This window comes from Abramis brama, assembly GCF_963993115.1.
Source record: "Abramis brama genome assembly, chromosome: 19".
Lineage (NCBI taxonomy): Eukaryota > Metazoa > Chordata > Actinopteri > Cypriniformes > Leuciscidae > Abramis > Abramis brama.
This window is the reverse complement of record NC_139981.1, coordinates 31,917,828-31,945,727: the sequence shown is the minus strand read 5'-3', so window position 1 is coordinate 31,945,727 and position 27,900 is coordinate 31,917,828. Positions and strand designations below refer to the sequence as shown.

The 27,900-nt window shown below is 35.1% G+C and overlaps 1 protein-coding gene across 1 annotated transcript; it reads right to left on the bottom strand.

The window, feature by feature from the left end:
* Positions 1-10,149: 10,149 nt before the first annotated feature.
* On the bottom strand, positions 10,150-17,467 carry perp (p53 apoptosis effector related to pmp22). Its single transcript, XM_084092834.1, has 3 exons — positions 17,064-17,467; positions 14,885-15,025; positions 10,150-11,313 (listed from the first exon to the last, which is right to left on the bottom strand). Exons 1-3 carry the CDS (start codon positions 17,266-17,268, stop codon positions 11,102-11,104), a joined length of 558 nt encoding a protein of 185 aa, XP_083948960.1. The 5' UTR covers positions 17,269-17,467; the 3' UTR covers positions 10,150-11,101.
* Between the last annotated feature and the right edge of the window lie 10,433 nt (positions 17,468-27,900).

The following is a 27,900-nucleotide window of genomic DNA, read 5'->3' as shown; positions in this document are numbered from 1 at the left end:
GGGGATATTTGGTGCGGGGAAGAGGTGACATTTCAGCGATGCGGGGGAAGGGACAGCTTCAGCGTGGGCAGAAAGTTAACGCACAACCTGAGTGCGGCTCTCTGAAAATAGCATGCATGCATGCAAATTGTCACGCTCGCAATAAAATGTGCAGCCTACACACGCTGATTCTGTCACAACTTGAGCATTTTTGTTACAGTGCAGTTCCAGGGCACTAAATGTTTCGGTCAGAAGAACATAAAATAGGCCTATTGTGATGCATTCGACAACAAAAGTCGTTCTTGTCCTAAAACGAGAGTTGTTATTGTTAGCTAAAACAAAAAACGAAAGTCATTTAAAACCTTCGTTGCTTAAAATAAAATGTAAAAAAAAAAAAAAAACTCACAAATTTGTAAACATTTTTAAATTTTAAAACAGATTATGTTAGAGCTGCACGATTAGGCTAATCGTTAAAACAGGCGATCAAGATTCAAACACCCACGTGATCTCATTAAACCTTTGATTACGATCGGATCACATCGAAATGTATTGGCTCTGCCGCTGATCCAGAGAGAGCAGTTGTAATGTCTAGGTATGAAAAAACACATTATTGCTAGTTCTGTGTTACAAATCTTCATATTATCACATAAGTACCGGGAGTTACACTTTATTTGGTTACACTTTTTTCTTTAAGGTGTCATTGTTACAGTGTAATTAAGTACTGAGTAATATTAAGCAACTACATGTACTTATAGGGTTAGGGTAGGGTTAGGATTTGGTTGAGGGTTTGTAATTATGCATAATTTACTGTTATTACTTACTATGGTAAGTATATGTAACATGTAACAAGGATACTTTAAAATCAAGTATTACCCTTTATTTTAAGGTGTCTTTGTTACAGTGTAATTATACATTTAAGTACTGAGTAATAATAATTAACTACTTACTATAGGGTTTGGGTTTGGAATAGGGTTAGTTGCATGTATACTAGCCTACATGTTACTACAGTAACTACATTTAACATGTAACAAGTAACAAGGACACTGTAAAATAAAGTGTTACCAAAGTTTATAGTTCAGATATAAACACTGATGTGAGGTTTCATAAGCATATTTTGCAGTGGGTTATTTTTTATCTGTGATGAAAACGCAATGAAACATGCCAAATTCTGCATAATATATGCCGCCTTCTATAATATAATATAGACATAATATTTGGCCAGGCTGTCAAAAACAAAAGAGAACCAATGAAATATTAATAACTGATTATGCTGTAGTCAATGCATGCTTTTTCCTTTGAAAAAAATTTGCATAGTAAAATAAAAGCTGTGGATAGTTTTCCTTTTTTGCCAAATAATTTAGTCAGATAAATACATTAACCAAGCTTAGTGTTTTGTTCTTCTCTCATAATGAAAATATTTCAAAAATATAACATATTTTCACCATATTTTGATGGTTTAATTAAACTTGTAGGGTCATTAAAAACAAATATCCCCTTCGACATCACTTTTGGCCTACTGTTCAACAGACATATATACGATACTAATCATTCCCAGAACTGTTGAATTATGAATCTTAAGCGTGTTTGAGTGAGTGATAAAGAAAGTGAACACAGAAAATCACCACGCCAGGAAAGATAAAAAAGGGAAAATAAAACAAAAACCAGGATTCTGGTGGATCCTATAGTATATTTTCTCATCTAACTGGCAGTTTCTGCTGCTGTCTGGCAGGAATGGAGTGGGAATTCCACGTCTGTTCATTTATAATGCTGTGTTTGACTCGATCCCATGAGTCATTTTTGTAGAACAGGAAAAGTTCCAAGATGATCTGTCACCTCGGGTGCATTCCAGAAAAGTTTCCCGAAGGCCAAAGCTCAAGAAACAGAAAACCTACAACTCTTTTTTGTTATTGTTGTTACAAACTTTTTCAATGTGTTATTTTATATATATATATATATATATATATATATATATATATATATATATATATATATATATATTGGTGTATATATATATGTGTGTGTGTGTGTGTGTGTGTGTGTTTGTGTGTGTGTGTGTGTTATTATGTATATATATATATATATATATATATATATATATATATATATATATATATATACATACATATATTATGTATGTATGTATATATATATATATATATATATATATATATGAAGAGTTCAGATGCAGAAGCCTCTAAGTGCCATCTGAAATTTTCTTCTAGAATGATCATTTTTATCAAGCTTGTATATTTAAGTTTAATAATTTCAATTAAATGGCAATGCAAATGACCTATTAATTGTCATTTAAGTGAAATTACTTAACTTAAATATACAAGCTTTATAAAAATTATCATTCTAGAAGAAAATTTCAGATGGCACTTAGAGGCTTTTGCATCTCTTTATATATATATATATAATTCATTGGTCTCTTTTTGTCTAGTAGTGTGACGTCAAATTCAGCGAACAAAACCGAAAGTTTCTCACGTTTAGCGGCCAAGAGCCTGATACTGGGAATAGGTGTGATTTGCATGATCACGTCATGTTGTGAGCCCTTTAGTGCCCTCAGTTCATGCGCTGACTCATTCTCTACCAGCAATCTATAGGATAGATCCCGTAAATTTCATCATCGTTGAGTAGTGATTTTAGCAGCCCCACAGGGGTTGCCCCCAAAACTACAGGCTTGAGTTGGAGACAAGTCAGTTAAAGCATCGAGCTGAAGTGGGGGTGTGGACTCAAAGAAGCTATAGGAAACATTCAAGGGGAAATCACTTCTCAGGTGTTTTTTCTTTTCTTTTCTTTTTCTTTTGTAACTTTTCAGTAAGTTACTCTTTTGACTCATGATTCAAAAACCCACTCACCCATCACGCTAAAAAAGCTAGACAATGTTCAAAAGGCAACAATGGTAAAAAAATGCTTTGATTTCATAACACAGACGTGGATGGAATTACCTGGATGACAAAATTCTAAACATTCTGAACACGGTTTCATTGCATGGAATTGATGCATGTTGTGGAATATGGCTCACTAGAGCCTTTTAATCTGCTGTCACTCAGAATACAACCCTAGTTTACTGGAATGGCTGAACAATGATCATGTTCTGTTTGAGATAGGAGATCTCAAGACCCTTCAGTAGCTCAGAAGATCACACACGTCATTCATCAGTCATGGGGTTTGATTAGGTCAGAGGAACATGTTACAACAGTTTTAAAGGAATAAAACTGGTATTTTTAACACATACAGAAATGGGGTTAAAATAAAATCAGCTATGAATGACATATCTCAAGCTCACTTAATAATAGCTTTTAAAAACTCTGTTTCTCGAAGTCTTGTCGCTGTGGAGAGACAGGATGTGACATACGAGTTTATCACAGTGTGAAGAAGAGCTGAGAGTGTGACCGGCCGATCTCACGCTCATTTGATCTGTGTTCACAAAAGTCCTTTAATTCCTTTTCCACTGAAATTCATATCATCTTAATGTACTTTAAAAGCAAGACTATAACACATATGCCAGTTTGATTTCATTACCAACTGTTTAAAGGTGATGATAAAGCCCTTTTGTGACTGGCTGAGCTCACAGCTGTTTGCGTAAGTAAAGGGAAAATAAAAGAGGAGTGATGTTTGCTAGTCAAGGTAGATGAAGAGGTGAGGTGACATCATCCATGGCCAATAATCCAGACACAAAGAAAGATCTGTGCGGATGTTTGGGTATCATATGCTGCCATCTAGTGGTATTATGAGACTAGTTGTGTGCGTAATACAGCTCAGTAAACTTTTTAAGTCTTAAGTGTCTAACTCAAAATAATCTAAAACTTCCATAATTTTGTCTTTTATTCTTAGAAATAGGAATAAATCTCATGCATGGATGTTCATTAGTTTTAAAGACATGATGCCAGGAGGTCGAGCATTAAACGGAGAGAGACTGAATGTGTTGGAACCAATGACGACATTGGAGTTGTTCACATTTCGTAGTGCATCCCCCCCCTCCCCCCCCCCCTTTTTTTTCCTTTTCCTTTTTCTTTTTTCCCTTTTCTTCACGTGTGGGGATTTTGAAGTCACGTACTCCTTCTGCAAGTGACATCATTACTCCAGCAGGTGACATCAAGTGTTATTGTAAAATCAGAATAATTTTCAGAATAAAAGTGCGAATAAAAGTTTTTTTTATTTATTTTTTTTTTTTTTTACTTTAATGTTCTCCTGAAGGTGTTTGTATATTTGCATCTGTTTCTTGAAAAAAAAAAAATCCTGAAATATCAGTGACACCGTTAGAATAACAAGTGGTTATTCTCTCTAATAAAATAAGTTTTTTTTATTTATTGTAACACACTCACCCGACCCTCTCTCCATAAAGATATTGTTATTAACACCTGCTATAAATCTTTTAGTTGCACTATACGAGTAGATCTATGCAATACAAAATCTATACAATATAATAAAGGGCATACATTTCATTAAATAATTATATTATATCTTTGTTCACTATAGCTCAAAGCACATTACAATATATTCAGTAACTAAGATGGCCCTTTGGATAATTTAACATTTTGTTCTATAACAATTCAATTTACAAATATTTCAATTTATTTCCTATAATAACACATTGGCTGATCGATCACCCTTCTGCATAATAAACCTATATCTAAAAACAATTTAAAAGTAAATACACATTGTTCTTAAGGGGGGCATCTTCCCCCATGTTACTCTACAATAGGCTATATATATATATTACAATTTAAAATAATTGGTTTTCAATTTATTATACTTTAAATGATCATTTATTTCTGTGATGCAAAGCTGAATTTTCAGGATCATTACTCCAGTCTATCACATGATCCTTTAGAAATCATTCTAATATGATGATTCATTATCAAAGTTGGAACACAGTTCTGCTGCTTAATATTTTTCATAACCGGTGATACTTTTTTAGGATACTTTGATGAATAAAAAGTAAAAAAATAAAAATAAAAATAAAATGTTTTAAAAATAGAAATCTTTTGTAACAACAATATACACTACTGGTCAGTAATTTGGGGTCAGTAATTTTTTTTCTTTCTTTTTTTGAAATAAATCAATACTTTTATTCAGCAAGGATGTGTTAAATTGATAAAAAGTGATAGTAAAGAAGATTTATATTATTAGAAAATATTTTTTTATTTTGAATACATTTTTAACCTTTTATTCATTAAATATATTAGGCAGCAGAACTGTTTCCAACACTCATAATAAATCAGAATATTAGAGTGATTTCTAAAGTATCATGTGACACTGAAGACTGGAGTAATGATGCTGAATATTCAGCTTTGATCACAGGAATAAATTATTTTTTAAAGTATATTCAAATAGAAAACTATTATTTTAAGTTGTAATAATATTTCACAATATTACTGTTTTTTGTTCTGCATTTTTGATCAAATAAACGCAGCCTTGATAAGCATTAGAGACTTCTTTCAAAAATATAAAAATATCTTAATGTTTCCAAACTTTTGACCTGTAGGCCTACTATGTATATATATATGTGTGTGTGTGTGTGTGTGTGTTGTTGTCCATTAGCAGGGCTTTTCCGACTGGGGTCTTCTAGAGTCTTCTTGGGGTCTCAAAAATATTTAAAATAAGATTAAGACTAAAAAAGAGCTTTAAAAAATCATGTTTTAATTCACCCCCAAACTTCTGAATTGTACAGTGTGATTATCTTCATTTTAATTAGGTATAATCATTAGTAGACCTAATAATGTATTCATGTATATCCAAAAGAATAGATATTAAATTGACATCGAAATCAAATCGCAAGCGTGTGAATCGAAGCATGAAGTTTGTGTCAATACCAGCAATGAGCTGAACTAGAAGTTGGCAGCCAGAATGTGAACAGTGTGTGTGAGGAATGTGAACAGAAGACATGCATGGTGTGTTTGTTCCCTTTCTTTTGTTGTTGTGTCCTCAGTTGACCCGTTTACAGACAGTTTCCGTCAGTACTCCATGTACCAGATGTTGTGTGACTGTTTATACAGTGACAGAGAGAAGTGAACAGAACAGGTGTGTCTCTCTCTGACTCATCTTCAGCAGAAAACACTCCTCCTGTTGTGTGCCTGCTCCAGGGCTATTATAGTTTTGCATTTTTCATTCGTTTTTATTTTTATTTCGTTTTGACTTTTTGTTTTCAAATTCAGTTTAGTTTTAATTAGTTTTTAAAGTGGGTTTGCTAGTTTAGTTTAGTCTTTATTTTTTTAAAATGTTTAGTTTAGTTTTTATTAGTTTTAGTCTTTTTTTGTAATTTGGGTTATTTGTCAGGGGCAAGATTCAAAAAGGTCAGAAAAAGTATTGTGTAATAATAACTCAACAAAAACATCATGCATTTTTAGAAAAAAAATTCACACCCCATTGAAATTCCTTTACCTCTTAGAAAATCCACACGCCGTACCAGAAATCTACACATCTTCTATACAGAATTCACACCCTATACAAATACCACAGCTGTACAATTTTCACACCCTGGCCTATACTAAATTTACCCTATACAGTCAATAGCCTAACGTTACTCATCTGGATTGAAGCAGCAAACATTCAGTGTAAAAGTTAAAAAAAAATGACATAACATTATTTAATATTTGAATCACAGCTTATATAGTGTTTTGACATCGACACCCACAACCAAAAAGTGCATTTTACCTCAAACTTGCGACTAGTTAACTTTCTAAAGAAGGCCCAATCGCTTCTCGGGTCGACATTAACACACTGACAAAATTATATTCAGAATTTAAAATATTTTTATACCACTTTTTAATGTGTGATTGTGTAAAGGTGTTCACGAGATAGAGATACCAACCTTTCGCGAACTTGCTTTCAACGTCGAACGAACACTCGTTCTCATGGAGACGCGGTGTGCACGGAGGGGAGGGGCTGGCTGTGTGTGTGTGTGTGTGTGTGTGTGTGTGAGAGAGACGCATGAGCGCGCGCATGTGAGAGACGCATGAGTGACAGAGAGACGGAGGGAGAGCAGGGAAAGGAAATGCAGCTGAACGAAAACGCTGCGTTAAAAAATGAAAGACCTTGACAAAGACGAAAACTAAGGACATTTAGTCTATTATTTTATTTTATTTTAGTTAGTTTTGCCAAACACACATTATAGTTTTAGTTAGTTATCGTTTTTTTTTGTAATGCCTCGTTTTTATTTTTATTTCAGTTAACGACAATGTTTTTTCCCATCTAGTTTTCGTTTTTTCGTTCGTTTTCGTTAACGATTATAACCTTGGCCTGCTCAATTTTCACTTATTTACACTATACTTTTGGTGAACCGCAAAGAACATTTCAAACTGATCGGAAATTAAGGTTTTTGCTGCAAACAGGGATTCATTTACTGTCAGGGTTGTGTCACTTCTGTAGTTCATATCTTTGGTGACAGAGCTGTGACACTCCCGGTCTGTCATGTGCTTGTGTTATAGTCCTGTCTGGTGTGAGCACATGGCTTGTCATGTGTTTCCTTGTGCCGTTGTCTAGACTAGCCCCACCCATCTTGTTATCTGATTATTGATTCATTAGCCGCACCTGTCCTCCCTTGTTATCCTCTTTTGTTTGCTTCCCTATTTATTGTCCCTGTGTTTACAGTCCTGTGCTGGATCGTCCTCTGTTCCCTCGTGTTCCTGCCATAGTTCTGTTGTATCTTGATGCCTGTCCTGGTTTCCCCCATGAGGAGTTTTTGTTTGTATTTTGTTTTATTTTTATTATTAATTAAAGACCCTTCATTCCTGCACTTGAATCCTCACTTCACTATTACTTCCACCTGTGACATTTACACTAAAGGTGAAACGATAACCAGATTTGTCTGCTAATAGTATCCCAGTGGCAGGATTGATAAACCATCCCAAATAATCCTCAAAATTTGCCACTCCTGTACCAAAATAAATAAATAAATTAGATATATGTGTGTATATATATATATGTATATATATATATGTATATATATATATATATATATATATATATATATATATATATATATATATATATATATATATATATACATATATACATTTTTTTTTTTTTTTTTACTGGTATGCATTCTAATTTCAACTTTAATATCACACATTGTTCATGTCAGAGCTGCTTTTTAAAGCTGAGAATAGTTGCTAGTACCTTCACTGTGACGTGGGCAAATCAGGAAACACCGGCAAAAACGCCCGTTTCTGATTTCTCACCCACTGATCTGATGACTCCTGTTACTGTCCTGCAGAGACCAACACTTGCAGTGGCCTGGAACTGAGTGGTATCATCAGCCAATCAACCTTGTCATGATGTCATTTCCCCACGGATACAAAGTGATTTGTTGCTCATTTAGTTTTGGATTACTGGCTCAAAACTACTTGGCAGCAGATCTGATTCATGGCAAGATAAATAAACTCATTGATTTCTAGACTGAGCTGCGTCTCTGATAGCACTGGTGTCAATAGCAGTTGTTTGGCTGGTGAAGAACTAGACGAAGGCGACTCGTACAGATCTGTCTATAGACCTCCTTGAGTTTATTGGCCAATTAAACATACTATGGGCCCTATCTTGCACCCAGCGCAATTGACTATTGACTATTGAGAATTGACGCAATTGAATACACCGACGCATGTATCATTCCTATTTTGCACCCGCGCACAGCTGAATTTTCCCTCCACAGACGCACGCCGGTAAACTAGCAAATGCATGTGCGCTCCCGGGGGCGGTTCAGCGCAAAGAGAAGGCGTTCCCTGGTGCTATTTTGCAGGTTTAGAAAACAATTCCGCCACTGACCAGGAAAAAACTCATCTAAAGTCAGAGGCTGAAGTTAATTTGGGTGTGTTTCTCCATCCCCAATGTAACTTCTCTCTCTTTTACGGCCCTGACGAGAACGACGGTCTCCTCGGCTGTGAACCGCTCCAGGTGTGCGTCTGGCAAATCCGCCGTTATAATAGCAATCCGCCATAGAACAAGCGCGCCTGCTCTTAAAGGGAATATGAGATGACGCTCTGATTGGTTTATTTCACGTTATGCCAAAACCACACCTATGAGTAATGAAGCTACTTCAGACCAACACATTTTAGATTTGCGAGACCCGCCCACAAAGTTACTTGCGTTTCGCGCTTGATACTTGTTTCAGATCATTAAAATAGGGCCCTATGAGTTAGTCATACTGAATAGTGCGCGATACTGAACCAAGTTCTCTTCCACGTCTTTTTGCACTTGAACGGACAAATACACACAGAGATATGTCAAAATATCATTGTAAACAGTCATTTATGTCTTAAGTGAACGTAAACAGTTGAGAAAGAAAACGCATGTGTAACAGTATATTGGATTTGTGCAGCTCTTAAAGGGATAGTTCACCCAAAAATGAAAATTAGCCCATGATTTACTCACCCTCAAGTCATCCGAGGTGTATATATCAGAGTTATGTTAAAAAATGTCCTGGCTCTTCCAAGCTTTATAACGGCAGTTTCTGTTTTTAAAGTCCATAAAAGTGCATCTATCCATCATAAAAGTGCATCTATTTTTTAATATAACTCCGACTGTATTCGTCTGAAAGAAGAATGTCATATACACCTAGGATGAGTTGACGATGAGTAAATCATGAGCTAATTTTATCCCCTTATCCCTAACTAACTATCCCTTTAAAGTGACAGCAGCCTAATATCCCTGCTGCCATCTCTATAATAACTCTATTCAAACAGCAAAAGACAAGAAAATTCACTCGCTGTTCTTGTCTAAGTGTTTGAACCAAATTTGTAATGTATATTTTATTTATAAAGTGCAGTATTATTTGATGAGATTCTGTCCCTGAATACCTGAAAATCTTAAAACACTGTTTATTTAAATTCTATCTTTGTTCAGTTGTATCTATTTGTACAATTGCTAATTTGCTTGTTCTTTTTAATTACTGAATGTTTCCTCGTCTTTAATAATGCTTAAAATGTATAGTTGTTTTTACTATGGTATTTCAAATCCTTGTGTAAGTGTTCTTTAGCCTGTTTATTTTTGTTCAAGGTATTCAGCTACAATTAAAAGACTTAGAATAAATGTGAATGATATATAAAAATGTTTTCCCTTATTTGAATCGAAGAATCAGAATCGTTAAAATTCAAAGATACCCAACCCTGGGTGCAAAAACACCTTTATGGCAACTTTAATTTCTTTAAAAAAGAATTGTGATTGTCTTAATAGTATTACTCACTTTTATTGAAGATTCGTTTACAATTCATATCACAAAGAACCACAAATGACAAAGTGAAAAATCTAAATCTCTTAAAACGCTTCAAAAAACCTACAATGTTGCAGTTTACCAGCAAAGTATATATTTTTATTTATTCATTTACTTTTCTGCATACACACCAAGCTGACTCAATTGAATTGAACAAGGCATAAATGCATCAAAATCTACAAAAATTCAAAGCAAAGCAAAGAAAAGCATCAAGTTACTGCGAAATGCATTCAGTTCTGCTTTTTTATCCACTTGCTCACCCCTTTTTTTGCTGTAAAAATATCTCTGAAACTCTCCACAAACACTTTGACCAGCCAAACACAAAACACACATTCTTAGCTAATATAAGAGCACTTTAGGGAAGGCCGGCATAGAATGACACATTAATATACAAGTACAATTACATCATAAAAATGTTTACTTAATGTTGATATGTCGAGATGTTCAAGAAATATACAAATATCAAAACTCAGCCACACTTTACATTACAATATTCATGTTACAGTGTAAAACTCAACCTACTTTCAATTATTTTCTAAGCTGTATTAATGCGAATACGTCTATAATTAATGATGTTTACATATAATACGTGATGGACAATGTAACTCTCTAAAATGTACAGAGAAAAGGTGGAGTTTTCATGAGAAATCTGTGCCGAGTGACATTAAAAACAAAGCATCAAAACCCAATCGGTTTGTGAATGAATAACAAGGTAATTGAAAATAAAAGGTAATTGCATTAACCTGGAAGGTTGGAGAAACGGCCACAGTTTGGCTGTGCATCACAGCCCTTATCAAAGTCAGTACTGTCCTACGGTTGCTTTGGGGAAATGACAATGCTTTCGAGATCTGTGAGCATTGACCTTTAGTCTTGGGGGACTTAACATTGTCCTTTATGAGAGGTTTGGGGCTTTCAGGCAGAGCTGTAGATGTATTTCACCTTCCCAATCCCGGAAAGCTCATCTTCGTAGCGAGGAAGGCAGCAGAAGAGGATCCCGCACCCCAGCATCAGGATTGTCGCGCCCCAGCCAAAACCGTACGCCCACGTGTAGTTATAATAGCCTTCATAGATCAGGTCGTTGAACTTGACGGGGTAGATGATCAGAGCGATTATCTGCACGATTACTGTAACGAGAGAAAGCACTGTCACTCAATGGCACAGCAGATTACAGATAACAGAGAAGTTCAGTCACAGTGACCAAAAAAGTATTTGGACACTTAAGTCATACCATTTCATTTTTTTTAAATGTCATTATTCTTAGGGATGCACCAATATGAAAATTTTGGCCGATACCGATAACCGATAATTCTTTATATTTGAAAGCCGATAACCGATATATTGGCCGATAAATCTAATTCCAAATTTTTATATAATTTTTGAGAGCCTGATTACAAAAACAAAGTCTCACCATTAAAAGCCACGTCCCAAACACACAATCATAATGGTCTCATTACAATTATATGTAGCTGATATGACAGACTTGCGCTGCACATGTTGCAATTAACTGTATTTTCCTTTTTTTTAAAAGTGATTCCAGTCATATTTCAAGAAACTCAAATCCATCATGTTGAACAGTGCGCATCTGAAGTGTTTTAGCTGAAGGAAATAATCCATCATTTATCAGCTTTAATATATCGGACAATTTTTCTTTTCGGGCCGATAACGATAACATTAAAAATGAACATATATCGGCCGATACCGATATGGTGTCCGATATATCGCGCATCCCTAATTATTTTACAAAATACTAAAGCAGGAGGCATTTATTTGAAAGACAGACAGTAAAAGCACACTTTTAGGCTTCAAAGGATAAAACAATAGACGCCCTTTTCAAAATGAACAAATCATTAACTCAGACATCATGTCCATGCATAAGGCACACAAAATGGGAAACACTCCTGGTAAGAACAGAAATAACCTCGTCTGATTTACAGGCATTTTATATTCATAATTCAAGCATAGACCAGTTTGAGGAATGCAGGAAAGATGAGCTGAGCGCCAGGGGCCATTTACAACTAAAAGCAGAAAACTTTATGCGTTTTGGCCGTTCATTTAAAAGACAATGCCGTTTTGGGGGCCTAAAAACGGTTACAAAGTGCACATTTTCGAAAACAATATCATTATCCTCTCTGTGTAAACCAAAAAAATGGGAATTTGTGAAAACTAAGACTGTGACATCGCCATCTACCGGCCTGGCAGCAGAATACAGCGTTTTTAGTACGAGGATCGTTTTGACAATATAGTCGTAAAAAACACAATGAAATGACGTAAAAAACACAATGAAAAAACAACAGAAAAACTGGAAATAAAAAATGGCTAAACGCACTGTAGGCTTTGGATGTATAAAAGGAAGCGATAAAGACATGGTTGTTGATCTTATCCTGCACTGCAAAAAATGCTTTTCTTACTTAGTATTTTTGTCTTGTTTTCAGTCCAAATGTCAAAACAATTCTTAAATCAAGATGCATTTACTAAAGTAGTAAAATGCCATACGATATTATGTCTTGTTTTCTGGTTTCAAAATTAAGTGAGTTTTTGCTTAAAACAAGCAAAATTATCTGTCCATGATGTAAGAAAAATAATCTTGTTTCTGCTTGAATTAACATTAGTTTTCTTACTCCATGGACAGATCATTTTGCTTGTTTTAAGCAAACTTAATTTTGATTAATTCCCCCGGAAAACAAGACTAATTTTACTCATCTAGTAAATGCATCTTGATTTAAGAATTTTTAGATATTTGGACTGGAAAACCAGACAAAACTACTAAGTAAGAAAGGCATTTTTTGCAGTTTATTTCTTGATAAACTGCACCTCATATTAACGAGGCAGTAATCTGTTTCTGCCCATAAACATGTTTAATCAGTAGCTTAAAGCCCAGCTCAATAAACCCATCATCTATGGGAGGGACAGGTCGTCACTGGGTGTTGCAGAGACATGCGAGTGAAGCCAAGCCCTGTTTGGGTGTGTGGAAACTTTCACACAGGGCCACAAAGCTTTAATCTAATCTAAAACTGAGGAATGAACTATTGCGCACACAGAGAGTGCTGAGGTTTCATTGTTTCACTGAGTACGTGCCGCCGCATAATGGTAAACTTTTAGTATCATTGAGATACTAATATATGTTTTTATCAATATTTTGATAATAGCTTTTATTATTATATTTCCATTTTAACTGTAATTTAAAGTTTTGATCATTTTGTTGTGTGTTTTTGTAATTTGTATTAGTTTCTGGTTTTATTTTTAGTTATTTTAGTACGTCATCAACATAAATTACTTGAAAATGAGAAATGTTGCCTTGGCTTAGTTGAAATAAAATAAGTTATTAAATATCAAGTTGACATTTATTTTATTTCAAGTTACAGGTTTTTTTTTATGGTTTTAGCTTGTTTTAAATAAAAGATTTATGATGATGATTGAACATTTATGACGATGATACATTCTGTTCTTCCAACTCAACAATAAGCACCTCATTGTAAGATCGCAAGAAAAGGTTGTGATTCAGTCTGGTGAGGAATAAGAGACGGAGAGCAAACCTGCCCAGTCTCGACAGCCGCTCTTAACTTTCACCTGAACAAGTGAACAAGTGAACCAGTGGATGGGGAGGGCGAGAGCGTGGTTTGTGATCGCAACACACTGACACTCGATCCCCTAGCAACAGCAAAACAAAAGTCACGTAGTAGAGGCCGGAAAGACCAAAATAACATTATCAGTACAAAGCAACGGTTATTATCTTCAAACTCTCCTCCCCTAAAAGAGGAGTTCTTACTTGTCTTAGCTTATTTGGGATGATTTCCGCTCTGTATTGTTTTAGATTCTGACCTAAAGTAAACTCAGCACAGCTGAACCTCTACTGGGTTCGATAGTCCACTTAGACACTGTACTAACGGTATAACTTTGCAACATGTCAGCTAACTCTCATTAGAGTGTTAGTAGAGTATTAGTAGACTGGTAGGGTTAGAATAAGTTGACTTGTATTTTGTAAAGTTACTTACAGTCAGTAGAAAGTCTGTTGTTGAGCATCAAAATAAAGAGTTAGCAGATATTAAGCAGAGAGTCTACTAAAACTCTAATGACTGCTAGTTCACATGTAGTTGCAAAGTTACTTATAGTCAGTAGAATGACTAAAGTGAACTATCGAAATAAAGTGTTACAGACATTTCTGTGATCCAGGATATAATAGCTATAAAATAAAATGTAAACAAAAATGTTAAATTAAGGCAACCTTTCTCATTTTCATTTAGTTTAACTTGACGCACTAAAATAACTAAAAATAAGACGGAAATAAAAAATAAATAAAAAACTACATAGATATATTTAAAAAAAATAATGGCAAAAACAGAAATGGCAACAAAATTTTAAATAAAAATGGAAGAAATTAAAATAAAAATCTAAATATGAATAAAAACTATAATGGTATCTCAATGATACTAAAATAACAGCGCTGCGTTCAGGTTTATACCATCATACCGCCCATCCCTACATCCACGTATTATCTGGAAACCATTCAATTCATCACAGACAAAGTGATAATCCTAATGTGGAATTTCCTGGGAAAGAGTTTGACTCAAAACCCACATGGACTGGAGGCGTGTGGACTGGAAACTCATATTTTGTTGAGTTTTGGCCAACATGAAGGTGTCCTCAGTCCTTATTCCTTGATTTCCAACAGACTAAAAAGCAAAGAAAGTCTCTTACCAGCCAAAATAAGCATTCCTCCAATCAGAGGCAGCAACGGGATGCTGAGTGTGCAGCAGAGAGCCACGACCGAGACGATGAAGGCGATGCAGAGGATGATGAGGCCGATGATCATCAGGGCAGCGACCGCCTGAGCCCATGCTGGAGGGACGGCAGGGACAACACTTCATCACAATTCAAAACTGCTTTATGGGCATGACTGTAAATAAGGCAATATTGCCAAAGCTTGGAATACATAGAATAATAATAATAGAAGAAGAAAATATTATAACTTAACTTAAATTTAAATAAACAGTGTAACAAATTAGAACATGTGTGAACATGTGTTTTGGTTTCATTACGGTCACACTATTCGAAAACTGTAAAAATGAAACAACACAAAGCCTATTAGCAGGATAGGAGCTGGTTTTAGTTATTTTAATATATAATATTAAAGGCATAGTTAATCTAAACAACTAAACAATCTGAGAACTCGTCACTTTCACTCAATTAATCAACATGAGGACGTTTAAAGAAAACACACGATGTTCAGTGCGAGCTTGTAATGTGGATGGTTACACATTAACAGACATGCTTAATGCTTAACTAGTTTCACTCTGAATCAGTTTCAGGACTTGTAGAGACAGCGCTTGGCTTCTTCACGCTCAGTAGAGGAATGTGTCTGAGGACAGTCACACCCAGGAGGACGGGTGTGGTCGAGTTAGACAAATAATGTGATTGATGAGACTTGTATTTTTTTGGTCTGACTCCATATCTAGTAATCAACTCATCTCATAATCACAAGTCGTTAGGAACAAAACTGCTTATGAATGATCAACTTTGTTTTTAAGATTATAATTATATTTTTCATGACACTTGCTTGACGTATGACACAAGAGCTTAAAGAAATATGAAGTGCTAATATGAAGTGCATCACAGCATATAATATTCTCCATCTATGAATATTTTAGACGCATTGTTGTTCATAAAGAGGGTTGTGGCATTATATTCCTGCATCAAAATGCTCAATAAACAGTAATGGAGAGATCTTTATTGTCATGCCTTAGATTAGACATGTTCTATTGGTAAAATAATGAAAATAACAGCTGGTAAGGTAAACAACAACACACACACACACACACACACACACACACAAAATGGCAGTTTTGCCAGGAGGTTTAAGCTGTCAACTTTCTCGTCTGATTTACTTAACTGGTTCAACTGGTTAAATGTGGCTCTATTTGAAATTTTGCAAATGTTACATTAATTATTTCCATTTGCCCAGAGGATAACAATTTTAAAAATGTTATTCTTTTATGGGCTTTTATTTCTGATCAACTTAACTTATAAGAACGTTCCAGCCCAGCTAACAAATATAAATGTTCTAACAACTTTGTGCGAAAGATTCCCATCAAGTTATGAAAACGTTATTTCTGATGTTCAATGAACTTTTCAAAACATCCACTGAAACGTTTTGAAAACGTTTTTCTTGGTTATGCGAACATTACAATGATAGTTCGCCCAAAAACTAAAATTCTGTCATCATTCACTCATGCTCTAGACTAGTTGTCCCAAACCTGTATGAATTTCTTTCTTCTGCTGAACACAAAAGAAGATATTTTGAAAAATAAGGGAAACAAAACTTTTGATGGGCCTCATTGACTTCCACAGTATGGATGGAAAAATTATATAAACCCAGGTCTGTTAGCGACATTCTTTCAAAATATCTTCTTTTGTGTTCAGCGGAGGAAAGACATTAAACGAACTAGAGCGTGAGTAAATGATGACAGATTTGAATCTTTTTGGGTGAACTGCCTCTTTAAGGGAACATTCCATTGTATCACTCCGCAAACACTGCGGAATGTTACTTTTGATTGTTCTCTGAAGTTCTGAACGTTCTAAAACTAGTGAAATTTAAAAATGGACAGATGAACGTCCAACTAAAACGTTTAAGAAGAAAAAAACGTTCCAAGAACGACATATGAATAATGTATTAGTGCTAACATTTTGAGAACATTATTAAAGGCCAGAAAACTTTAAAGACAAATTCTATTAAGTTACCGTGACTGGGAGAACATTTGTAATTGTTCATAACTTTTGCGCCTGTTTCATTTCTTTTTTGGTGAACGCTTTTATTTGTAAGTTAAATGTCTACAACTTGATTAAACATCGATTCGAAGGACTTGAACTCAATACTTACAGAACTCCATGAGAGATTTACAATCCCACTGGTCGTTGCGGCCTCGACACTGCGTCCACATGCTGGCGTAATGTGTTTTAGCGTTCTCGTCCTCGACCCATCCAGACTGCGCCGCGATGGCGATAATGTCGAAAATGATCGCGAACAGAATAAGGATAGGCAGGATCCACCTGCATCTTGGATACGCGATTCCGCAACGAAACATTTTGGCTAGCTGTGTCTCCTGGCCGAGTGTGAAGAAGAACCTCTCTGAAGGTTTTCTTGCCACTCTTTATCTGAAACTTTCCCTGAGCTCCACCCTACAGTGAAACCTGATCTGGAGAGGCTAGACCTGTTTCAATGGATCCTCTCAGGGTTGGGCCTCAAGGCCTCAACCCACTGAAATGACACACACACACACACACACACACACTTCATCAATCAGAAGTTTTACATTGTAGAAGTTCCCTTTTAATTGACAGTAAAGTTTTACAATTCTTTAAAAGTTATGCAGTTATGAAATGGCATCTCCATACAGTGGAGTTTTTGTGAATGAGCTCAGCTGTGCTGTATAGATGAAATAGATAAAAGATTATTCTGAATTCACTCAACCGGTAATTCACCTTTATCTTGTCTTTTAACTATTTATAACATTAACAAATAATTAGAGATAAAATCAATTCTAAATAACATATATTTACACCTGACACGTCCCTGCTTTTTACCATATTGGCCTATTTATTGCCACAATGTAACGATTAATTGTTTTATTTGTATTTTTTACAGTAATGTGTTCAGATGACCTAACCTGCTTTTATTTTACAGTAAACCTCTTCAAAATGCAGTATTTTAATGTTGAGAATAGTGTATTTTGGGTTACTGGGGTTTATGTTTTATTGTTCTTTCTTTTCTTTTTTAAGAAGTACAGACCTTAATTGCATGCAGATTCTTAAGATATTAAGGTGAAGTTTCTTCCCATGCTTTCTGGGATGATTTTCCATAGGTTTTTTTTTTTTTCTCTCACGAACTTCTCAACAGCTCAAACTCAGGTCTAACTTATAAGTTTAATGTCACTTCACATGTTCTTCTATTGAAAATGCTTTTCATTTCATCTTGATTTATGTAATCTTTTTGTATACTATCAAAAAGCCAGGTTTTTCCTAATATCAATCATCATTAGAACAGAACACATTTTACACATAATGAGAAAACAAGCTTGGTCCATTAATCATGAAGGTCCAGACTTTAAAGCTCATGTAGCCTACTTGTAGTTCTTGTAATTGTGGCAGTTGTTAAAGCTGTATTGCCAATGTATATCGTTTTCTATAGTTCAATACAACCTACACTTTCTATACTTAGCAGCTTAGAAACTATATACTAGTAAATGTGTATTACAATAATATGTGATAAAGTCTTGTTGTAATGCTGGTCATGAGTAGTTTAAAAAGCCTTAATTTATGTGGGTGCATGTCAGTGTCAGTTTTAGATGATTGACTTTCTTCATAGCGTTGTGTGCTGGTAAAATTATATTTTCATTAGCAAATCTCACAACTTTGTTGCATGCTGGTGATTCACGCACCACTCATGCAAAGTTAAACCAGTTTCTTTCACAAACATAATGTTGAAGTTATTCCCAGCTTTTGAACCGTAGCCTACTGTACACCAGTCCCTGCTGTATACAATATAATGTTTGTTTATGTAAACTACGTGTCGGTTTAGCCGTCCCTGGTGGCAGTGAGAAGCCCATGTTGTGGAAAACAATCTCATGACGTTGTTGCTGGGTCTTGAGAGCAAGTCATAAATTGTGAATGTATACACTGTATACATAAGCAATAAGACCTGCGAAGCCGTGTTTTACAGTGGATTTAGAACAGAAGGGGCGTTGTTAGCTGTTCAGCTGTTCTAAATCCACTGTTAAACATGGCTTCATGGGCTTATTGTTTTTATGAAACGGTTACTCCATAAAAATATTTATTTTATTCATAAAATAAACACCAGCAACAAAAAATATAACGTTATATAACACATTTATTCCTCCGCCAAGCAATGTAGTTCCAAAGAGGTTGCTAAGCAACACATGGAGCAACAAAGAATCACAAACGGCAGTTGCGCAGTAATACAGGTGTATGTTTGTAGAGTTCAGAGCATAGACTGTAAAAAATAGTTGGCCAAAACTTTTAAAAATAAAGGTTCTTTCTTATTGGCATTGATGAGTCCATGAAGAACATTTAACATCCATAGAACCTTCTCAAACAAAGGTTCTTTAGATTATTAAAATGTAATTTAAAAAAAGGGTTAATTTAGAAGAACTGGTGGTTTCACATTATTTTGATGGTCCCTTTAACACATTCTGTTGACTGTAACGTTACACCTACATGACTAACTCTCATTAGAGTGCTAGTAGATTATCAGTAGACTGTTTAACAGCAGTGTTGGGCAGTAACGTCGCTACAAGTAGTGACGTTACTAGCTTAACTACATTTCTCAATAGCGTGGTGGTAGCGTCGCTGTTTTCTGAATCAAATAGCTTTTCAGTAGCGAAGCTCTTTTGTTGATCAAGTAGTGCGGTAGCGTCCACACAAGCTGAAGCTACATTTTCTGAAGCACAAGCTCAACTCGGGCGCCGCATGATTAACATCGCGCAACATCAGCATCGCACGTGCACACGGAACGCACATGTAGGAAATCTTGTGAATTACGACCGTTTCAGACCGCAACCGCGAGCAGCGCGAATTGTTTTCGGCGTGCATGTTCAAGTGCATTCACACACCGCGAGCAGGAGCAGCGCGTGAGCTGAGCAGTAGTGAAGCTGAGGGTTTCGGCGCCGAGTCTATTTTTCATTCACCATTGAGCTCACGCTCAATTAAAGTGAAAGCACACTTTTCATGGACAAAATAAATATGATTTCACACTAAAAGTACCTAAAATGCACATAATTTGCATGTATAGTGTGTTTTAACAAGAAATAGAGTAGGCTATGTCAGAAATCAGAAATATTCAAAAATATTTATAGAAAATGTACCCATTTAAACTTCTTTTTATTAATCAGTCTGGGCAGGGGCGTAGCACCAAATGTTGGGCCCTGGTCACAGAACCAAGAGGTGGGCCCCTCACAACACAGCCGTCTATATCAATATATTGTATATCAATATATCTTTGTGGGGCCCCCACTTCGCCAATGGCCCCTGTTACTCAGTTCCACTATTACCCCCTGTCTGGCCTAGAAAATTGTAACCGGTGCATCTCTATAATCTTTCTCATTGGCTGGTATCAAACATGACCACATAATCTGATGTTCACCTAGATGTTTTATTTATTTATTTGTACATTTGCTGTAGTATTGACGATGGGTTCAATAACACATCCTGCAAAAGAAGGGCCTTGGCCAGAATCTAGTGGTAATTTTTTTTGCCATGTTGGTACTGTTTGGAGCAGGTCTTAATTATTTTGCTACTGTGGTTTGAGCTGAGTTGAGTTATAAATTAACTTACAGTTAGTCGTGCAAATATGCCCAAGTCTAAATTGTGCATACCAAGGTTATTATAGTTTTTTTTTTTATTATAGTTATTCTATATTAGTTTTTATTTTAATATCATTTTCAAATTTCCTATAAATTTCAGTTTAGTTTTAGTTAGTTTCATGAATGGTTTTGTTAGTTTTAGTTTAGTTTTTATTTTGTGAACACATTTCTATTTAGTTTTTATATATTTAGTTTCAGTTTTAGTAATTATAGTTTAGCAGAGTTAACAGAACATTTCCAGTTAAAGACATTTAATTTCAGCAAAGTTTAATGTTTGCAGTTTACATTTAACTCTTGTGAAAACCTTTCAATAATAAAAAAAAAAAAATTGTTTGAGGATGAACAAAGAACCAAACAAATGCAACTAAAAAGTACAAATTATATAATAATATTAAAAATGAAATCTTGTTAAACGTGGTGTATAAGAACAAGATATGCGTATTATTATTTTGATTATTCTTTAAGGTTATTTCAATTATTAATCCTTTCAAACATTATTCTTGTATTGATCCATTTTTGCTTTCTGTCTATTGCATCGTTTAAAGTCATATAATCATAGTTATACACATATTCAAATGTTCTCTTCAGACCAGACATGTGGTATACTTCTACTCTGACAAATAGGCCTATACGTCTATTTCTGGGCTATAGACATGCTATTTGTTTTTTCCGTTTTCTGCTCAGTGTGGTATCTTATCTAATGTGTGGTATAGGCCTATCTTGTTTAGGCTAGTTTCACATGAGATGGTTATCTTACCTGGAATTAAGGTACAGCTGTATTTGCATGAGGTGGAAATAGATTTGGGCCTTTCTGCTTCTTAGGGCTGGTTCACACAGTCGGTTTTGCTTTGAAAAACGTAAAAAAGAGTTTTTCAGTGGGGAAAAAGAGAGGCACAGTGGGGAAAAAGCGCAAGGCCTCGATACGTATCTTAAAAGTTGAACTTATTTGAACTTGAGTGCCGCGTTTTTAAAGCGTCGTGTCACGTGATGCTGCAGAAGACGCGAGACTCGAGCGCAACGGTCCATACAGTGAAAAATAAAGTAGCACAGTGGAAAAAAGTGATTTTCCGGTAGGCTTATTTGAGAGCTTATTAATTACGAAAACGATTATTTATTTTTGCGAATTATTATTTTGTTTCAGTTATTTTTTCAGTAACTGTTGTTAGTTTCGTTTAGTTTTAGTTTTTCATTAATGTTGAAATTTCTATTTTATTTCAGTTTACGAAAATGTTTTTTGACCAATAGTTTTAGTCTTAGTTTCAGTTTTCGTTTATGAAAATAACCTTGGTGCATACCCAGGCAAACATGTTGTGCATATGGATACTTACACATATACAGATGAATACACGCACACTCTCGACACCTGGTTTTGTTATTATGTGGATCACGTTTTTTGTTTGTTTGTTTTTGTTGCCAAATTGATTTGGAACAGTTGTTGAATAAACAATTGAACTGAACAATTATGCTTGCCTATCTGTTGAACTTACAGTTGTATTGATCACTGAGATAGCATTGATTTGGAATGAAGTTGGTTCAATATAAAAATGTAATTTTAAAAAATAGCTTAGATGTAGTGAACTACTTTTGCCATGTTCCTGTAGCTTAGCTCACTACATTTTCCAAGTAGCTTGCCCAACACTGGTCACTTCACATGTTCTTCTATTGAAAATGCTTTTCATTTCATCTTGATTTATGTAATCTTTTTGTATACTATCAAAAAGCCAGGTTTTTCCTAATATCAATCATCATTAGAAGAACAGAACACATTTTACACATAATGAGAAAACAAGCTTGGTCCATTAATCATGAAGGTCCAGACTTTAAAGCTCATGTAGGCTACTTGCACTTTTAATATAGTTCTTGTAATTGTGGCAGTTGTTAAAGCTGTATTGCCAATGTATATCGTTTTCTATACAACCTACACTTTCTATACTTAGCAGAAACTATAGGCTACTAGTAAATGTGTTATTATAATATGTGATAAAGTCTTGTTGTAATGCTGGCCATAGTTTTAAAAGCCTTAATTTATGTGGGTGCATGTCAGTGTCAGTTTTAGATGATTGACTTTCTTCATAGCATTGTGTGCTGGTAAAATTATATAGAATTAAAAAAATGGTTTGCACATTTTTTCATTAGCAAATCTCACAACTTTGTTGCATGCTGGTGATTCAAGCACCACTCATGCAAAGTTAAACCAGTTTCTTTCACAAACATAATGTTGAAGTTATTCCCAGCTTTTGAACCGTAGCCTACTGTACACCAGTCCCTGCTGTATACAATGTTTGTTTATGTAAACTACGTGTCGGTTTAGCCGTCCCTGGTGGCAGTGAGAAGCCCATGTTGTGGAAAACAATCTCATGACGTTGTTGCTGGGTCTTGAGAGCAAGTCATAAATTGTGAATGTATACACTGTATACATAAGCGCAATAAGACCCGCGATGTCGTGTTTTACAGTGGATTTAGAACAGCTAAGGGGCGTTGTTAGCTACGACTCGGAGCGGAGTGCCTAAAACCCCCTTTAGCTGTTCTAAATCCACTGTTAAACACGGCTTCATGGGCTTATTGTTTTTATAAAACGGTTACTCCATAAAAATATTCATTTTAATATTTATTTTATTCATAAAATAAACACCAGCAACAAAAAATATAACGTTATAACACATTTATTCCTCCGCCAAGCAATGTAGTTCCAAAGAGGTTGCTAAGCAACACATGGAGCAACAAAGAATCACAAACGGCAGTTGCGCAGTAATACTAATGTAATGCGGTCACAGTTTGTTGAGTTCAACCAGAGAATGTTCAACCATGAGTTCAACTGCTTCGAACGCGGCTCATCCAATCACAATCAAGGATTGGAACTATCCGTTTTATAATTTTTTTTTTTTTTTTTTTTTTTTTTGAGGTTACGTCAATAAACAAACTTTATGACACAGTAAGGGTCCTTCAAAACTGTTTTGTTCTTTTAAAATTGGGATTTAATATAAAACTATTCTGGACTTTTATTCATTTGAGACTAATGCTAATTGCATTCAAATGTTTAATTAAAACGATAGACATTTTAATACTATAGATTTGTGTATAGCTATACATGTTAAAGCATAAACACACCAGAACTCCAAAGGAAATTATGAGATCAGAAAACTTAATTGAAGGAAAGGTCATTAAATGGGTTAGAGTGGTTAATTAATTTCTCATTAAGGATGTGCTACCCCTGCCATTCTTCTCTTGAGTCTGTGGATTTTCACATCTATTACATTATTCATCAGTTTATGTCTGTAGTTTGATTCTAAAATAAAGATGTTTAATATTAACGTTTAAAAAAATGATGTAATCTTACAGTTCACTTACTATCAGGAATGATTAACATAGAAAGACAATATGTTCTTTCCTTTTCTAAAGATTAAGTCTGCAATTAAATAATCAATATTCAGTCAACCTCCATATTATAATCTATCATGTAATATTCAAATTCTGTACTGATATTTGACCATTTGTAACTTAATAACTTTTAAAAATAAATTGTTCTTTCTTATTGGCATTGATGGTTCCATGAAGAACATTTAACATCCATAGAACCTTCTCAAACAAAGGTTCTTTAGATTATTAAAATGTAATTTAAAAAAGGGTTAATTTAGAAGAACTGGTGGTTTCACATTATTTTGATGGTCCCTTTAACACATTCTGTTGACTGTAACGTTACACCTACATGACTAACTCTCATTAGAGTGTTAGTAGAGTATCAGTAGACTGTTAGGGTTAGTATACCGTATTTGCAAATTTACTTATAGTCAGTATAATATTTGTTGTTGAGCATCAAAATAAAGTGTAAGCAGATATTAAGCAGACAGTCTACTAAAACTCTAATGAGAGTTAGTTCAAAAGGTACCAGCAAAATAAAGTGTTACTGAACTGGTGAAATGGCATTGGTATGAAAAACAATAAAATAAAATAAAAAAGACTGCAGGTCTTCCTAAAGGCCTATTCACACCAAGAACTATAACGATAATAACTATAATAGTGTCCACACCAGCAAATATATATTGATCTGTTTATAAAACGCACAAGCTGCAGTTCTGCCTCTTTAAATGCTCAAAAACTCTTTAAAGCAGGATTGATTCTGATTGGCTGTCAATGTTTTTATCATTCATCAGCTGGAAAAAATCGTTCTGAAAGAGATTCAACGATTTCTCTGCGCCGTCATCGTTATACAGGGCAGGGGTCCTGGAAATACTAGAAAGTTTGTGAATCTGAAAAAATAAAATAAAAATGGAAAGTGGAAAGTTCTTGAAAATAAACACACACAGATACAGGTCCTTGAAAGCACTTAGAAGCAAGAAGTTTTCTGGAAAAAAAATCCATATTATTCCCTCCGGTCCGCTAATGTGTTATTTCGCCAACACCTCGTGGCCTATGCATACTACAGCTTGCTTGATTTACAGTAATTGCGCGCATTTACGCGTTACGTTAAGTGTTTCCCGCGTGAGGTATACTTTGTGTTGTACGTTGCCATTACGTTCACGCACGCAAAACTGTAACAATGTATCTTACAAGGTAACAAGATGTAACCTTGCTCTCACTTGAAATGAGTTCCCACACCTTTGTTAACTTCAAATTCAAGGACCTTTCAAGGACTTTCCAGGTCCAATACCTTCAAAATCAAGGACTTAATGTGGTAGTGGACCTGGAAAGTCCTTGAAAGGTCCTTGAATTTGAAGTTAACAAAGGTGTGGGAACCCTGGTTACAGTTGTGGTGTGAACTGTTATTATTTTATATTTAGAACAATTTTTACTATCTTTATGGTTATAGTTATCGTGCTTGGTGTGTTTCAGCTTTGTTTCAGCTCTCCCTAAAATATACAGTCTGTGTAAAAACAGATGCACTGTGTGAATGAACAAACGTGACTGGCTTGTAAAACCTTCTAACTATACAATCTTGCTCATGCTTTCTGTACATGTACTATTGTCTAATAGGCCTAATTTAGTGATGTTTGCAGTCTTTGCATGAATCAAAGGGTGTGATCATTAAGTCCTGTAATCAGAATAATTTGAGGGAAATCATAAGTCCGCCCTTTTCATCTGTCCATGAAGAAAAGACAGTGCTGTCTGATCCCCGTGAATCAGAAGTGACGATTTTACGGGGTGCATTGGAGGGTGTGGGAAAGGGTGAGGCATTGGGTAAGTCATTTCAACTTAAATAACTTCTTAAATAACAATTAAACTGACTTGTGAAAAAAGTAGAAAATTGCTTAACTTATTTTGATGAGGTAAAGCAATGTAAAACCATATGTTGTCATACCTTACTGATCATATCATGTTTTACAGTGTAGAGACATGAGCTAATTTACAGTCTGAATGTTCGAATGACTCAGGAAGCTTCACCACTTCACAAGCACACTCCCTGGACAGACCGGTTCTGAAAGAGCACAGGTGCCTGCGGGCAGGGCCGACCCGAGCGTGAGGTGGGGCCCGTGTGAGAGAGAAGCCCTGCAGGTGTCCATCACACCCAACGTCATTCACTGTGCTAATGATGAAATATGGATGTTTTCATTAGTACTTACAATGCACATTTCTAGGAACTGATAACTGATAACTAGGAACTTTTCACAAGTCACTAATAACATATAGCCTTCTTTATCTTACAACAAAGACGTGTTCTGCGTGTTGATCTATTCGATTATAATTTGGGATGGCATCTTCCTTTGATTATAAATGCTTCTGCTTGTGTTTTTGTTTGTTGTTTTAAACGAATGTGTCTGTTAAGTGTCAGTTTCTCTGAGACATTCTCTTGGCATGATACCACAACATGAAGCAACATGAAGGGATGGTGATGAAAAAAATATGAAATGGAAAAAAATATTGAACCAATCACAAAATACAAGGGACATTGTAATGGAAAAAAATATGAGATGGGACGGGAAATTATGTCAATGCTTTTGTGTTTTCTCCCAAATGTATTGCGTTCCCCGGAGAAACTTTGCGTTCGCTTGCAAAGAACTTGCAAAAGTTTTGCGAGTGAACGTAAAATTTATCTGAGGAACGCAAAACATTTGGCAGAAAACACAAAAGCATTGACATAATTTCCCGTCCCATCTCATATTTTTTTCCATTACTCCCATGTCTTTTGTGATTGGTTCAATATTTTTCCCCTCAGAAATGTTGAGAAATCTTGTTTGATCTTTTCATTTATGTCAGCCTAGTAGACTAATAAATAAATGGGCAAGTTAAAGTCGTTACAATGGAGATCTTTTCACTCTGGATAATATAAATAAAGATTTTATGATTATTTGTATTACTGGATTAATTACCTTGGATTAATGATTGTAATGTTACATTTTTAATTCTGTCATCATTTACTCACCCTCAACCCGTGAGACTTTCGTTCATCTTCGGAACACAAATTAAGATATTTTTAATGAAATATGAGAGATTTCTGTCCCTCCATTGACAGATACGCTACTAACACTTTGACGCAACAAAAAGTTAATAAAGAGATCATAAAACTAATCCATATGAATTGAGCGGTTTAGTCCAAATGTTCTGAAGAGACTCCATCACTTTATATGATGAACAGATTGAATTTAGGCTTTTATTCACATATAAACATTCATCAACTCACACATCAGTTGTGGTAAACGGAAGCTCAAGCATGTTCGCTTGACAAGTGAGAACCAATGAGATTCATCCTAGTGTTACGCAGCACGTTTGAGCTGCAGCGAGAACCAATGAGTTTTTTCCTAGCGCGTCAAAGTTGGTTGATCGTCTGTGTTATGTTCGCTGATCAATGTTCATGTGAATAAAAGACTAAATTAAATCTGTTCATCATATAAAGCGATCGAGTCTCTTATGGAAAATTTGGACTAAACCGCTCAATTCATATGGATTCGTTTTACGATCTCTTTAGCTGTCAATGAAGGGACAGAAATCTCTGATTTTATCAAAAAGATCTTCATTTGTGTTCTGAAGATGAACGAAAGCCTCACGGGTTTGGATTGACATGAGGGTGAGTAAATGACGACAGAACATGAATTTTTTGGGTGAACTATCCCTTTGAATCAAGTTATTATTACACTTAAACACGCTGAACAGAACAGGCTGGAGTGACTGAAGTAAAAAAAAAAAAAAACATAAATAACCTATAAAACAATCATTAACCAACCAAATGAACATGAATAATTACAGATACATCCATTTATTAAAATGTAGAAATATAGATTTATTTCTGCACCTAAACCCTTTCAAAAAGTACACCTTTGTATCTTATTTACCCATAAAGGGTGCATATTAGTACCTAAATGGTAGCTATTAGCTATTAGCCCTATGACAGCTTTTGTACCTTTC